The sequence below is a fragment of the Sminthopsis crassicaudata genome, chromosome 2 (genome assembly GCF_048593235.1).
Source record: "Sminthopsis crassicaudata isolate SCR6 chromosome 2, ASM4859323v1, whole genome shotgun sequence".
NCBI lineage: Eukaryota > Metazoa > Chordata > Mammalia > Dasyuromorphia > Dasyuridae > Sminthopsis > Sminthopsis crassicaudata.
Window position 1 is genome coordinate 343325205 of NC_133618.1, and position 16314 is coordinate 343341518.

Consider the following 16314-nt stretch of genomic DNA (forward strand, 5'->3'; position numbering starts at 1 on the left):
TGTAAAATCTAATAGTCCCTATATGCTGTCTTTCTGATGTTTATGAAGATAAAATAACAGCCAAAATTTGTATGGCATTTTAAGGATTTTAAAACTCTTTACAAATGTTATCCCATTTGATCCTCACAATAGCCCTGAGAGGAAGGCTTTTATTATCTCTTCTTTATAGTTGAGGAAACTGAGATTAAGTGGTTTGCCCAGGATCATGCAAGTAGTATCTTCTTGATTTGAAGTCCTACATCACTTAGCTTTCTTAGGTAGTCTTCTCTACAAAATTGCCTATGAAAGCTTATTTGATATGTTTTTGTAAGGTATATTCTTAATAGGCTGCATAGATCATTCTCAGAAAAATAGGCCAGCATTTGTAGTCATTCCCAATCTAGTTCCAATTACTTTTTAACTTTATCTAACTCCTTCATTTACTACCTATCTACCACTGCACCAGCCACCTCTCCTCAATGCCCCTAAGACACATTACCAGGCAACTTCTATCCTAGTAATGTGAATGGAGGATGCAGGAAATGTACAGTAACACATATAGAAAGTGTGATGATCAGATAATGGATAATTTAGTGACATATACAAAACTTTTGTAAAGTATACAATGTTGGACTGCTGTGTGCTGAATAGTGATATGTAAAGAGGGTACTCTGAGGTAAGTGCTCTCTTCCATGAAAGGAGATCTGAGATCCTCCTTAAAACTCAGAAATTTATAAACAATCTTGGAAAGGACTTCAGATGATTTCTTCTTCATCTGATTTGTACTTCTAAGGTAAGGAAACTCCAACTCCTTCCTTTCTCTGTATTTACAGACAATACTTAAGTGTTTTTTTTTTTTTTTTTTTTTTTTTTTTTTTTTTTTTTTTTAACTAGGGTCTCTTTGAAAGAAAATGTGTGTATGCTCCTGTTTTGTGGGGGACAACCTCAAGATTCAGTCTCTTGAATCTGCATCCTCATCCAAGGCTATTTGGCCTAAGGCTGGAGGGCCTCAGAACACAAATGCCTAATTGGGATGGAACATAGTGAGAGATTCTTTAGTGTCATCCAAATAGTTCCCAGGAGCATCTCTGCCAAGGTCGCCTTAGAAACCAGCTTGGACAGAGGGGCAGGACAGGATGAAGGTGTGGGGGTGGGGTACCAGGTTGCTTGAATTTGGGGTTCAGTTGATTTTGGTGACCCACGTCCGGACACTGGGGTCGTTTCTTTGTCCATTCCAGGTCCGCCCCCTCTTCCCTTCCCCCAATCTTAAAAGTAGGCGTTGCTATCTCCCCCGAGGAGAGCGCAGTTTGCGGTAGGGTAGGAGAGGGAGAGGGCTCCACCTTGGAGGGTACGGAAAGGGAGGGAGGTGCTAAGGGAGGGGAAAGGGGCGGAGGAAGGAGCCGCAGTCCAAGCTCAAGCAAGGATTGGGACCACTGCCGCCCCTGCCTGCCAGCCACATTCTCCGCTGCTGGAAAACCTCTAGAACTGGGGACTGGGGCCGGATGCCCGGGCCTGGACCCTGCCCTCTGTGTTCTGCCTGGAGAGAACCGTGAGCTTCAGAAGGACAGACTATTCAGCACCTGGACAGTGGTGGTGTCTGGTAGGGAGGTGGGCCGCAGCCCGAACCAGGGTGATGAGATTGGGGGGAGGGCATGCCTGAGTCTGGGGAGGATTTGGGATGAGTCGGGCCATCCCCGGGGCCAGTGAACTGGACATCTGTGAGTTAAGGCACTAGTAGGTCGACTTGGACCTGAAGAGAGGACCCTCACTACATCTGTCCCCTTCTCCGTGCCTCTGAGTGCTTAACCATTCCCCTCCCCCACTTTTATCCAGAGCCTTGCACATCCTTTCTCTGGAGGGGGAGGTGAGAGATGAGAAAGATGGAGGGAATTGGGGATCAGAGGATAGGAGAATTATCTGTAATGGATAATGGTGGGGGCCTGGGAATAGAGGAGAGGGCAATTAGGCCAAGAATAGAGGGTGATGTATAGAGCAATAGGGTGATCAGGTATGTGGAAGATGGAGTGATTGGGGATACAGATTGAGGGAATTGGGGGTGCCTGCTTTGGGAGCAAGATTGGGGTACTGAGACCCACAAAGGTCTGCTGTAGCAGTGGTTATCTCTAGACCTGAAACAGTCTTCAATCTGGCTATCATGGGACAGGAGCTTGGGGGGTGCACTGAGCAGAATCAATAAGACCTCCTCTTTTCCCTTAGAGTCTTTTGGGTTGCAGTTCTCATAGGGAATGTCTGTATGGAACTGGTATAGGGAAAGGCCAGCAGTCTCTGGGGGAGGCAGATGGAAGGATAGGACAGGGGAAAGAAGAGGATAAAAAGCTCCAATAATCCATAGATTAGAATGGGGTCAAATAATTGGATATCACCAAATTTTTTTTTGAACATCCATAAGTTCATTTATTCCACAAGCATTAGACACCTGCTAGGTGCTAAACACTCTGAAATGCTGGTAATTTGAAGACATAACGTAGTCTCTTCCCTCAAGGAGTTTATATTCAATTGAAATAAAAAAAATACTTAGAATATTAAATGTAAACATGGCTAGTGGATGTGGAATGTGGAGGAGGGGTTGACCATCAGGTCTGGTCTGGATTGTTAATGCAGTCCCAGCACAGGAGGACTGAACAGGATCTGAGTTTAGAAAGCAAGGGCCTGAGATAATGGGATAAGCAGAGAATGGGTATTTTGAGCAGGACTTGGCTATAGGATGACAAAGTTTGTATCCAGGAGATGAAGGCAGAAAATGGTTTGGTAGTATAGTCCAGGATTTAGGGGGCAAAACTATTATACTTCCTCTCCCCAAATCCTTTGGGGAACATGACCTCACAAGTATAGTTCTAGGGACATTAGGAGGAAGCCTAGGAGTTTTAGATGAGGAAAGTATCAGAGCCAGTTAAAAGATAAAATTGAGGGACTAGAAGAAAAAGGGGACTCAAGATATCTTAAATTAAGGCAAAAGGAATATTTCACTTAGGCATAAAAATATAATGAACTTAAAGGGGAGAGTGAAAGGAAGGGACAAATTTCTTTTTTTTTTGCTTCCTTTTTGTTTTTTTTTTTTTTTTTTGGCTGCAAAATGATTGGGGTTAAGTGACTTGCTCAGGGCCACACAGTAAGTATTAAGTGTCTGGGGCTAGATTTGAACTCAGGTCCTCTTGACTCCAAGGGCCAGTGCTCTATTCACTTCACCATCTAGGTCCCTCTGGGAGATCAACTTCTAATCCTGGGAAGGACAAAAGAGGGATTAAAAAACAGAGAAATAGAAGGAGATGGGAAGGGAGGATCAAAATAGAGAAAGGGAGGATATATAGAGAAAAAGAGAGAGTCGGAGACAATAGAAGTATCAGAGAAGAAGAAGCAGAGGAAAGAGAATGAGAGCCAAGGAAATTCAGAGGAGATAATAAAATTCCAAAAGGGATACAGAGAGGGGCAGGCATAAAACATCATGAGTGGAAGATATCTAGCTCCCCAAAATTTGAGACAAGTGAGAGAAAAGACCTCAAGGGGAAGACTTGAAAAAATAATTTTAGCTACCTTTCTCCTAGTCTCTTTCCAATATGATGTTTTAATGAGTGAGATTTCTTTGTGACGGGCTCATAATATTTTGATGATATGACCACAGCCTGAGTGTTTTTTGAGTTATGAATGAGGAGAATATATGCTACAGACAGTAGGACCTGCAGGTCTGGGGTCAGAGAGAACCAAACAGTGGAATATATCAATTATAATTCTCTCTGGCTCAGTCTCATCAGGCCTGTCAATGGAAGAATGAGTCCTGGTTAAGGAAGAAAGGGGAAAGATTACATGTTGGTGTATAGACCTAAAGTCATGCACACAGAACTTTGGATACTTTAAGTGCTTAATAAGTGGTTGCTAAATGCATGGATGATAGTGTGTAATGGATACATGGAGAGGGGAAGGAGTGAAGCTGTTTTTCTCCCTGTACCTTAAGTCATAGAATCACAGCATCACAGATTTGTAAAGCTGGAAGAAGACTCTGGGGTTACCTAGTTTAAACTTTGCTAAAGCATAAATGCCATCTATGAGGATTTCAGATGAGTTATCATTTAGTCTTCTTTTGAATACTGCAAATAACATAGTACTAAAAAATTAAGAAGGAAATCCATTTCACTTTTGGACATTGATTATCAGGAAATTTTCCCTTATATGGAACAAAATCTGTCTCTCTCTTTTTCACTGATTTGTCTTATTTTTGCCTTCAGGAACAGAGCATAACAATTTTAATCATTCTTCTATTTGACTTCCCCTCTAATTAACTGAAGGTAACTATCATAGACTCTTTAAGTATTTTCTAAGTTAAACCCTTCAAGTGATCCTCATGTAGCATGGTTTTCAGTTCCTTCACCATCTGGTCATCATCCTGGGACCTCATGTCCTCAGTCCTCTTTTTTCTCTGTAGACTCTTTCTTGGCCACCTCATTATGAGATGATGATAATGGTTGAGATATCTCTATTCAGTTCATTCACAGATCTATATAACCAGACCTAATGTCTCTGAGTTCCACTTCTTCCACATATTGTATATTTCAAACTCAATGTTCTGTGGCCTCTCAAAGTCTGAAACAAAGTCATTTCTTTCCTGCCCACCTCTTCTATGAACTTTTCTAATTTTGTTATATACATTACTACTGCCAGGGTCAAAACCTTGGAGTAATCCTCAGTTCCTTACTCTCATCCCTGTTTTTTTTTACTTATATATACTAAATCTCACATCTATTTTCTTTTTAAAAAATCATATGACTACTACTGTAGTTTAGGGTCTTATCTTTTTTCTGGAATATTGCTCTAGCTTCCTAATTGGTTTCCCTGTTTCAAGTGTCACCTCCCTCTGATCACATATCTATCAAAATGATTTTCCTAAAGGACATTTCTTACTATGTTGCTCCACTACTCAATAAATTCCAGAGGATAAGGAACTTCTTAGAGTTAAATTCAATCATTGGCATTTAAAGTTCTTGAAAACCTGGTTCCTAACTTGTCATTTCTAGCCTTATTATATATTATTCTGTATTAATTCTGTAGTGTAGCTAAATTGGCTTCCTTCCCATTTCTTATACAAAACACTCATCTCCTATTATAGTTACCTTTGCTGGAATTCACTCCCTTCTCTTCTCTCTGTTAGAATCCCTCCTTTTCTTCAAAGCTTAGCTCATTTAATTTTCTACATAAGATTTTTCTTGTTCTTTCAAGCTACTAGTGTCTTTCTCCCCAGCCATAATTGTCTTGTATTTATGTGATATATATATATATATATATATATATATATATATATATATATATATATATATATATATATATATATATATATATATATATATATATATATATATATATATATATACCTGTCTCCTATGATGAATAAATTCCTTGAATAAAGGAATTATTTCTTTTTTGTCTTTCTATGTCCAGTGCCAAGTATAGTGCTGGTTTAGAGTAGTTGTTTAAAACTTAACTGAAGAGTGATTTGTTGGTTGCATTGAAGCATGTCAATATCCTTTCTAAATTGTGACACCCAAAGTAGAATGTGGGATTCCGATGTGATTTGGTCTCTTGATCAGAGAATTTTAGGAATATTTTTTTCCTCCTTCTGGACAGTGTGTTTTTGTTAAATTTAGGTAAATAGACTTTTTTTTCACTTTAGACTTTTCACTGCTATGGCAAATTTGACTTTAATGTCATGAAATGAAGTTAGTAATCCACTAAAATTTCTGGGTCTTTTTCACATAAACTGTTGTCTAAACATCTCTTACCTCTCTTGTACTTGATTAAAAAAATTAATTAATTAAATTAATTTTTACAAAAATTTTATGCACAGGCAATTTTCCAGCATTGATAATTGCAAAACCTTTTGTTTCAACTTTTCCTCTCCTTCTCCCAACCCCTTCCCCCAGATGGCAGGTAGACCAATACATGTTACATATGTTAAAGAATAAATTAAATGCAATTTATTATACATGTCCAAACAGTTATTTTGCTGTACAAAAAGAATTGGATTTTGAAATAGTTGTACTTGATTTTTTTGAATGTAAACATAAGAGTTTTACATTTATTTTTATCAGTTTTACCATATTTCTATCTTTTGAGGTTCTTTGGCATCTCATTTTTATCTTTTCCAGTTTTTTGTGTCATCTGTAAATCTGACAAACATTCTTGATTGAAAATTTTATATCGTATAAAGTATATACAAATCATATAATATTTTTTAATAGTGATCTCTTGATTATTAACATCAAGTGAGCCATTATCTAAATGGAAGAGGGATGGTGAGATCCTTTAGAAGCTCTGTTTTAGGGGGGCAGCTAGGTGGCGCAGTGGATAGAGCACCAGCCTTGAATTTGAGAGGACCCGAGTTCAAATCTGGTCTCAGACACTTAACACTTCCTAGCTGTGTGACCCTGGGCAAGTCACTTAACCCCAGCCTCAAAAAAAAAAAAAAAAAAAAAAAAAAAAAAAGAAGCTCTGTTTTATAAATGACATCAATTTATGGTAACTGCCTAGTGTATTTTATAACTTCCTGAAACAGAAATATGCTTATTTAAAATAATCCATATTGGACAAAACAAATAGATGAAAATGACTATTCTATAGGTAGGCAGTTAGAAGATTGGTTTGTTGAGTTAATATATCAATATTGCCAGTAGATAATGAATTGGGCCCAGAAATGAATAAGAGGAAAAGCTGTGGCTGAATAGCATTTGGGAAATGTAGGTTTTTTTTTTTTTTTTTAACAATTTGAAACTATTTCCTGACAGAAAAACCCTTCTTTTTTTATATCAGTGTACTCCTAGATGAAAGGTCATTTATATGTGTGATATATGATGTGTACAAATAAACTTCAACATATTTCTAATTATGATCCATGTTCAAAAAATGAAAGGTAAACCCCTTCAGTAGAATGCAAACTCTTTGAGGTCAGAACCAATGCTTTTTCCACAGTAGGTACCAAAAATGCTTACTTAAACAACTCAGTGATTTCTTCAGAGGTGATATTGTCTTCAACCATGTGAATTATACTCCATGTTGTGTAACCCTTGTCTATACCTTCCCATAAGTTTTCTTCAAGGGTCCAACCACCATTCTGGGGGGCTTCCTCAATTTCTCTTGATCTCACAAAAATATAGGCTACTCAACAGTGATTCTTCACTCTTGTCATACACTTTTACACTTTTTCTTAAACTAAGGAGGGTCAAATCACAGGAAAAAATTAGAGACCAATATTCCTAATAAATATTGATGAAATATTTTAAATAAAATATTAGCAGAGACTATGGCAATATAAATATCACAAATATTACATGTTATTAAGTTAGATTTATACCAGGAATGCTATTAAGATACAAGATTTTATGAACATGATTATGTATAGTTATATAGTTTATTATAAACATGATTGACCACATTAATACTAACAAAAATTATATGATTATATCAATAGATTCAGAAAAAGCTTTTAGCAAAATAAAATGCACATTTCTGTTAAAGACTCTAGAAAAAAGGAATGAATGGACTTTTCCTTAATGTGGCAAATAATAGCTTTCTAAAACCAAAAGTCAACATTATATATAGTAGAAGTAAATTATATGCTTTTCCAATAACATCAAGGGTGATTGCAACAAAGTCCATTTTTATTTGACAGTGCTAGAAATGCTGTCTCTGAAATAAGACAAAAAAATTTATCTATCATGCATCTCTCCATTGCCCTCTGAATGGCACTTAGCTTTAATTCTTCACAGACTGGAGTGCTACAGGATTCACAATCCTTTTCAGTGATACCAGGGGAAAAAATGTATTCCAAAGACAGGTCTTTGTTTTAGGAAGAAACTCATTGAAGGAATTTTGCAGTTGCCCATAATCATTTTGGTCTACTCTAAATCTCTTTTTAAATTCTGAACTCAAATTGTCCTTTTGTAGTGTCTGCCCAAAGTTATGTATACTGATGGTGAATTCCCCAAGTTGTCCATCATAATCCAGTCTTGTGTTAATTGTTAGCCCATACTCTTATGATTAGTTGTGGATTTGTTACAGGAGATTTTCTAATACTGTCTGAAACAGGGTCATCTAGAGGACCTCACTATTTAGAGGGAATCCTTCAACTTGAGCTCTATTCTGGAGGTTCTCTATGATGGTGATGAACACAGCAAATAAATTTTTTATATATTTTTGGCCTATTTTTTATTTGACCTGATATTAATTATCAGATAATTATCAAAGTTATTTGTTAGGTTATTCAATAAAAAATGTGTAATTTTAGTGCATGGGAGATAGCTTTTAAGGCAGAATTTCCTTCTGTTAAATCAAAAGCTTATTTTATAGTCAACAAGCAATAAAAATGGTAGAATTTTAAATTCCATATATCTTTCAATCATGTTACTATGTTAACTTGTAAAAATTATGCATATTCTCAATAAATGCCCTAATTAAGGATGCTTTTGATATATGTGTACAGAATCTAATTTTTTTTTCTAATTTTACAATTGATTAATCATGACATTTTAATTTAAATGGAAAAGTAGGAATATACGATAAGTCATTGCTGATGTTCTTCTATTAGTCATCTTTTTGGTATTAATAAGGCCTGAAATTTTCTCTTTGCTTTTGAAAACTCTTCATCAAACTTTTACAGTTGTGTGATTCACACTAAAGTATGTATAGCTAGGTAGTAGAGCAGATAGAGTGCTGGATTTCTGAGTTCAAACCTGGCCTCAAACATCACTTGGACATCTCATTTAAACCCAGTTGCCTCAGTTTTCTCCTCTGTAAAATGAGCTGGAAAATGGCCAATCACTCCAGTATCTTTACAAAGAAAACTCAAAAGGGGATATGACTAAACAGCAACAAAAAACTTTTTGTATAAATCTCTCTTTTGTATGCTTAGCCTAATCTACTTCGTTTTCATGGCTTTGTTCTTAGTGACATTTCTTTCTCTTTTATAAATATATCTGGCACAATTGATATCAGAATAAAAATGTTGTGACTCCGTCTTTACTTGATGATGAAACAAAGTTCATCTCAAATTTCTTTTTCCTTTCCTTTCCTTTTTTCTTTCTTTTTTTCTCTTTTCTTCCTTTCCCTTCCTTCTTTCCTTCCTTCCTTTCTCTTTCTTTCTCTCTTTCTTCTTTCTATTTCTCTCTTTCTATTGCTTTCTCTTTCTTTCTTCTCTTCTCTCTTTCTTTCTTTCTTCTCTCTTCTTTCTTTCTTTCTTTCTTTCTTCTTTTCTTTCTTTCTATCTTCTTCTTTCTTTCTTTCTTTCTTTCTCTCTCTCTCTCTTTCTTTCTTCCTTTTCTCTCTTTCTTCTTTCTTTCTCTCTTCTTCTTTCTCTCTTCTCTTCTTTCTTTCTCTCTCTCTCTTTCTTTCTTTCTTTCTTTCTTTCTTTTTTTCTTTCTTTTCTCTCTTTCTTCTTTTCTTCTCTCTTTCTTCTTTCTTTCTCTCTCTCTTTCTTTCTTTCTTCTTCTTTCTTTCTTTCTTTCTTTCTTTCTTTTCTTTCTTTCTCTCTCTCTCTCTTTCTTTCTTTCTTTCTTTCTTTCTTTCTTTCTTTTTCTTCTTTCTTCTTTCTTTTCTTTCTTTCTTTCTTTCTTTCTTTCTTTCTTTCTTTCTTTCTTTCTTTCTTTCTTTCTTTCTTTCTTTCTTTCTTTCTTTCTTTCTTTCTCTTTCTTTCTTTCTTTCTTTCTTCCCTCCCCTTCCTTCCTTCTCTTTCTTTTTTTCCCTTTTCTTTTTCCCCCCTTTTTTCTCTTTTTCTTTTTTCTTTCTACCAGAGTAATCTGGGTAACTAGTAGGACAAGGGACTTAAAAGTCAGAAAATATTTAGTTCAAATACTGCTTCAGACACTTATGTTACCCTCTGGATATTACCTACTATCTGCCTCTCATCATCTGTAAGAAGTGTTTAATAATAGCACCTATCTCACAAGTTTGTTATGAGGATAAAATGGGATATTTGTAAAACACTTGCAAATCTTAAGGCAAATTATAAATGCTACCTGTTATTTTTCATGAGATATTTCTATATCATTTCCATCTTTTGTCTGTTATCCTTTCTGCTTTAATTTTCTCTAGATGACTTTGCTTATCTGGGTCTCTCACCAAGTTTTCTTTAAACTGGCTTTATTCGCCAATGCATCTCTCTGTTTTATGAGGACACACTGCTTTTAATCTTCTTTCATGAAGAATTTACAAAGGAGTTTATATTCTAAACTTGTGTTACTCTTTCCTGCAATATGGCAAGTATGACAATCACTCAAGTGTATATGTTTTCTAAGTTCTTTTCAGTTTCTTTGTATCTCTTCATTAGGTTAATTGCTTTGCATTGATTGAACTTCTATATGAAATTTTTGTATTGTCTGTTTCCTTTGTTTATATACCATTTTTAATATTAGTAATTCATTTTAAAATGTCAAAATGGCTTGTTTTAACTGAATACTATAAAAAAGGGAACATTTTTTATTCTTCTAGCTTTGCATTAATTTTTTATCTTTATTCTAACAAATCAGTGATCTGATTATATAGAGACTACTGATGCAAGAATGACTTTCATATCAATAATGCCATTTCCTGAATTGTTAAATATATTTAATTTCATGTTTTGTGATGTTATTTAGTGCTCATCATCTTTTGTGCCTACTGAATTTCTTTTTGAATAAAATATTAGTAGTGTATGGTATGGGACTTCTATATAGTCCACAAATCTTTAGCAGCTCTCTATTTATTGTCCCATAGTTATATAGTCAGTGAGAGAAGCTGTTGAAATTGGTGTTACATTTCTTCCCACTGTAAAAATTTTTTTTTCAGTCTCTTGAAAAATAATTGGGGGGCACTTTATATCAAATCTGTTTATGTTATGAACTATGTGAAAATACAGATTCATTATATATTTAAAGCATTATTATGTATTAATACCATTTATTATATGTTATATATCATATACATTTTTTATAATGCAAAGTGCCATTTGACAGGCAGCTTTAAATGAGAACAAATACAATATTATGGTAGTGATAATACTTAAATATGATGACAATGGATAAGTAACACTAAATGTAATATATAAATGTAAAGTACTGATTATACATATAAAAAAGTACAAAGCAACATTTCATATAATTCAGCAATGTTTATATCTAGCTGAATAAGTAACTACTTTTTCTACTACATTATAACTTAGTCTGTAGTAAATTGGATGTTTCTAATTTATTTTTTTATGATCCATTGATTTTTTTTCTACATTTGCTTAGTAGCATAAGCTCCCTACTATTTCTAAACTTGATAGATTTTCTCTTTATTCTAAAGAACCCAGTCCTAGGCAAAATTATTGGATCTTTATATCACTATATTTTCTTTACTCTATGGAGCACCTTTGTCAGGGATTCTTCCATGCTGTTACACCTTCCAATATGGACCATCAGAGGATATGCCTGAAAGGAGTTAAGTAATTTGGTTAACAAACTCTTTGGGACCTGGTGTTCTCATTTTCATACTGGCCACATTCCATTCTGTATACTATCACTTTCCCACAGAAGTATAACAGTACCATTGCTTGTTTAAGAGAGTGTATTAATAGTTTACTTTCTATCTTTGAGACTTGCTAGAGCAAAACAAACAAAAAAAAAAGTATGGGTTGCAATCCCATATGGGATCAAGTAAAATGAATGTGGGAATCATGAGAAATTTGGCAGCAGTAAAAAGTATCAAATATTTCTCCAAGATTTAATTCTTTATGTAAAAACAAACAAGCGCATCCATTTTATTCATGTGTAATAAGTTAAATGTATAACAAAAATTGTTTTAAAATAAATTTTATTTATTATCAGTAAATATTTGATTTATATACTTATTTTATATACCTATATACCTGGGATTGTATACCGTATGAAAAAAAGTTGTAAGTAGAAAAAGTTTAAGAAATCATATGTCAGATCATGATTCCCTCCCCTGGCCACCACTCCTATAACCCCATATACATATGTATACATTTTCATTAGAATATAAGTTCTTTATGTCAGGTACTAGCTCTCTTGTATTCCAATCCTCAGCTCTCTACATAGTATTTGGAACATAGCGAATAGTTAATGTTTCACTCATTTTGTAGTGATTGGGAAGTAAGCTGTATTTCAGCCTTCTTAAGAGATGTTTCAATATAGCATTTTACTTTTGAACTTCTTTTAATAAGTATCTTTTGTGATTAAGATGGCACTTTATTTCAGTTTCTAAACATCTCTTATTTAGTATGTGCCATCTTAGAATTCTTGTAAATGTGTGTCTTGTGCTATCTTACTTTTCTGTTTCTTTTTCAGTTGAGATCTCATGTTTAAGCTTTTCTGTTTGTCATTTTTTCCTTATTTTCTGAACATCAAAAGTATTAAATCCTGAGAGTACATCTGGCATTTTTGTACTATCTAGTAGATTGGGAGATTTCATTCATGGATTATTGCTTGGTCTTATCTTACTAGAAATTACCTTGATGCCACTCAGTCATTTAGTTTTTCTTTTTAATAATTTTATAGTATGTTCATTTTTATTCTCTGTGTCTACTTCTAAAATCAGGAGACTTCTATGAATTTTAAGTTCTAAACTTTATAATACTTACTAAATCTTTCAATCTCCATGATAAAATAGTAATAATATAGAATTTATGGTTAAATTTTTATTTAGAGAGCTTTGGGGCACAGTGGATAGAGCAGTAGATCTGAAGTCAGGAAGACCTGAATTCAAAACTGGTTTCGCACAACTGGTTGAGCTGTGTGACCTTGGGCCACTGCTTCACTTTCCTTATCTGTAAAATGGGCGTAATAGTACCTATCTTCCAGGGGACTTATGAGGATCAAAGAAATAATATTTGTAAAGCATTCTACAAATCTTGAAGTACTATTATAAATGCGATTATCATTAAACATGATCTATACAGTAATAAACAATGAAAATGACAATTATAATGTAGCAAACAAAACAATAAAGCAGGCAAGTTGATATCATTGCCAACCCTGTCAATCATGTACTTATGATTCTTTGAGAAAATGGCTATGAGAAAAAAGGAAAATAATATTTAGAAATTCCCACTCTAAATAAGGAAACAAATATTTTTGAGACTGGTGTTAACACATTTCTATAAAATGAAAAATTTGGGTGAAATGATGTGCCTACCAGCTTTAAGTTCTAATGTGATTCCTATTGGCCTTCAGAACTCCCCAGAGTCTGAAACCCATTAAGTAACATTTAATGGGGACATTAAGAGGATATTTTTGGAGATAAAGACTACCTAATGTTGAAAGGAAAACTCAGCCCTGATGTTTCCTTTTATAAGCTTGTTTCTAGAAAGGAGGAAGGAGAACTGACAGATTTAAGAGACTAAAGCTGTGGGGCATGAGGGAATAGAGGGGATTGCATCACTGAGGAGTCTCTGGGGTATAGAGAGAAACTAAGCTATGGGGGATAAATGTGAGCATGACTAGGGTATAGATAGAGGATTGAATATTGAAAAGTTATTAGTGAAGAAAACCCATATTTAGGGAGCCTGTTCTGTTGACCATTCATCTAGAAGAAAAGGGCTGTCTTCATCTAACACCCTGGTCCCTGAGTGATTGCCTTTTTTCTAAGGCAGGTTGGTATAGCTAAGACTGTGTTCTGATGTCATCACTATGTTTCTTCTGGTTTTCCTCAGGTGGGGCTTGGACCCAGAACAAGGTCCAACGTTGTGTCGAAGGAGTAGTGCTGAATACCAGACAGGTGGAAGTCCAGAGAGAAGCTCCAGGGCATAGTTGTGCTTCCACCCAGGCCTCATCTCATTTTCATCCCCTGGTATAGGAAGATTTTCCCTTAGCACAAGAAACCACAGAGTTGCATCCTCATTCCTGAAGAAGTCTCTTATCCTCTGAAGTGTGAAGGAATCTTCTCCATTTGGGCTGGATCAAATTTCATCTGGAGCATGCTTGGAATGTGCTGAGTGTTGAAGAAATCCCTTATCTCTTGTTTATATCAGGTTTTTTTTTTTTTTTTTTTAATTGAATAGGGGGCTGACCACAGGTCTTAGGGCCTCAGGGTAAAGCTTCATGCTCTTGAGAAGTTGAGAAAGTTGACTTTAAGCTCCAGAAGGGACTTTAGGTTTCAGGGACTTAGGAGAATCAACTTCAGATTTTAGGCTCTACATCCTTGGCCCTCAAATGTGAGGTCCTTGGAAGAGAGAAGGGAGGCCAAGAGGCAGCTAAGTTCACCATGGTGCTTCCACCACCAGACAAGCGCCATGTGTGCCTGACCACAGTGGTCATCATGAGTAGCATGGCCTTTATGGATGCTTATCTTGTGGAGCAGAGCCAGGGCCCACGGAAGATTGGCGTGTGTATCATCGTGCTGGTGGGCGATGTGTGCTTCTTGCTTGTCCTGCGCTATGTGGCTGTGTGGGTCGGGGCTGAGGTGCGTACTGCAAAGCGTGGCTATGCCATGATCCTCTGGTTCCTCTATATCTTCGTGCTACAGATCAAGCTTTACTTCATTTTCCAGAACTACAAGGCTGCCCGGCGTGGTGCTGCTGATCCAGTTGCACGCAAGGCGCTGACACTCCTATTGTCTGTGTGTGTACCAGGCCTCTTCCTGCTGCTTGTGGCCCTAGACAGCATGGAGTATGTGCGTACTTTCCGCAAAAAGGAGGATCTGCGTGGCCGTCTTTTCTGGGTTGCCCTGGATCTGCTTGACCTGCTTGACATTCAGGCAAACCTTTGGGAGCCTCCACGCACAGGACTGCCTCTCTGGGCCGAGGGCCTTATGTTTTTCTACTGCTACATGTTATTGCTTATTCTGCCCTGTGTGTCACTCAGTGAGATCAGTATGCAGGGTGAGCACATTTCCCCTCAAAAGATGATGCTCTATCCTGTGCTCAGCCTGGTCACTGTCAATGTGGTCACTGTCCTGGTACGTGCTGCCAATATGGTGCTCTTCCATGACAGCCGAGTCTCTACTATCTTCATTGGAAAGAATGTGGTAGCATTGGCTACTAAGACTTGTACTTTCCTGGAGTACCGGCGTCAGGTTCGCGACTTCCCACCCCCTCATGGGGCACTTGCCCTTGAATTGCAACCACCTCAACCCCCCCCACCCCAATTGCTGCACAACTCAGTGCCTCATGTACCACCTATTCATAGTGGCCCTGCTGCCCCCCATGGGCCTTCCCCTACTCGGGACACACTGGACACGTGACAGGTACTGCCTACCATGGCCCCTGCTCATGTGGATGAAGCTTGGGCACATGAATCTGTGGAGGGACTGGTGGGTGGGGAAGGATCAAATGTGGTTTGCATGGGACAGCAGGGCCAGAGCCAGAATGGGAGGAGCTCCCACCTTCCCTACACTCAGGCTCAGCCTGGGATCTCCGAGGCCTCTTCATCTCAGGAATAATCTGGGGTGTCCCTAAAAACCAAATGGATCCTCCAATCCCTGGACCACTCTCCCTGGGTCAGAGAACTTCCCAGGGCATTTTAAGGATTGTCAGGGCTACTTAATCCAGTCCATACTAATTCAGCTGTAGCCTTGGAAATGAATCCTCCCTTTGCTGGGTAGAGAGAGCAAAGGGAGGATAAGAATGTTTCCCATGTTCCCTGAATTTAGGCTTGTGATCTGTCATTTTAAAGACTCCTTTACAATTTTCTATTCAAAGTTGGGCCTTCAGAGTCAATATTCAATAATTTTAGGCCCCAGAATACTTCTGGGATTTGAAGATTGGCTCATAGTATATGAGATGCATGTGACAGGATTGGCTTTATGGACTGATGATTAGTGGTTCTATGGGGGTCATAAAGACATAGCTTCCTATTTTTTTGTTTTTAGGATTTCCTAATTTGTCTACTCCAGGTCACTATTGCTTTTCCTGAGAGATGTTTGCATCTTACTGAGATAGCACCACATACACTAGACATACCCATGCCCAAAGCCCTCAGTATATGTTACCTATCTGCCCTGAACCTTTTCTGAATACATCAACAAATATAAAAGTTTCATGGTCCCTGCATCCAGCTTTTCTCATGTTTAGTAATTAGGATGCTATTCTTCATTCCTGTTTCTATCTCTGACCTGTTTGAAGAGATCTAATCCAGGAATTTCAGACAGGGCCCTTTAATAGTCTCCTTCCCTTGGGAAGCTATTGAATAACTCCTGAGCATTTAACCCCAAAGAATATAGCTTGAGACTGAAGTCTGACTCCATCTCAGACAGCCCCAACTCCGGTTATTGACTGAATTTCTTTGCTCTAGAATGAACCACACTCCAGACTGAGCAACTCAGGCTTTTCTTTGTACTGGCTTTATTACTGAACCCAAG

General features: G+C 36.9%; 1 protein-coding gene across 2 annotated transcripts in view; it reads left to right on the top strand.

Moving 5' to 3' along the window:
- The first annotated feature begins 1378 nt into the window (after positions 1-1378).
- Positions 1379-16314, top strand: part of TMEM121 (transmembrane protein 121) — a 20592-nt gene continuing 5656 nt past the window's right edge. Inside the window, exons 1-2 of one of the 2 annotated variants that reach the window (XM_074290619.1) lie at positions 1379-1587; positions 13670-16314. The exon at positions 13670-16314 is cut by the window's right edge and continues 5656 nt beyond it. In XM_074290619.1, the coding sequence (XP_074146720.1) occupies positions 14221-15198 (978 nt within the window). In that variant the 5' untranslated portion in view covers positions 1379-1587; positions 13670-14220 and the 3' untranslated portion in view covers positions 15199-16314. The remainder of the gene's footprint in view (positions 1588-13669) is intronic. The other variant, XM_074290618.1, reaches the window with a different exon arrangement.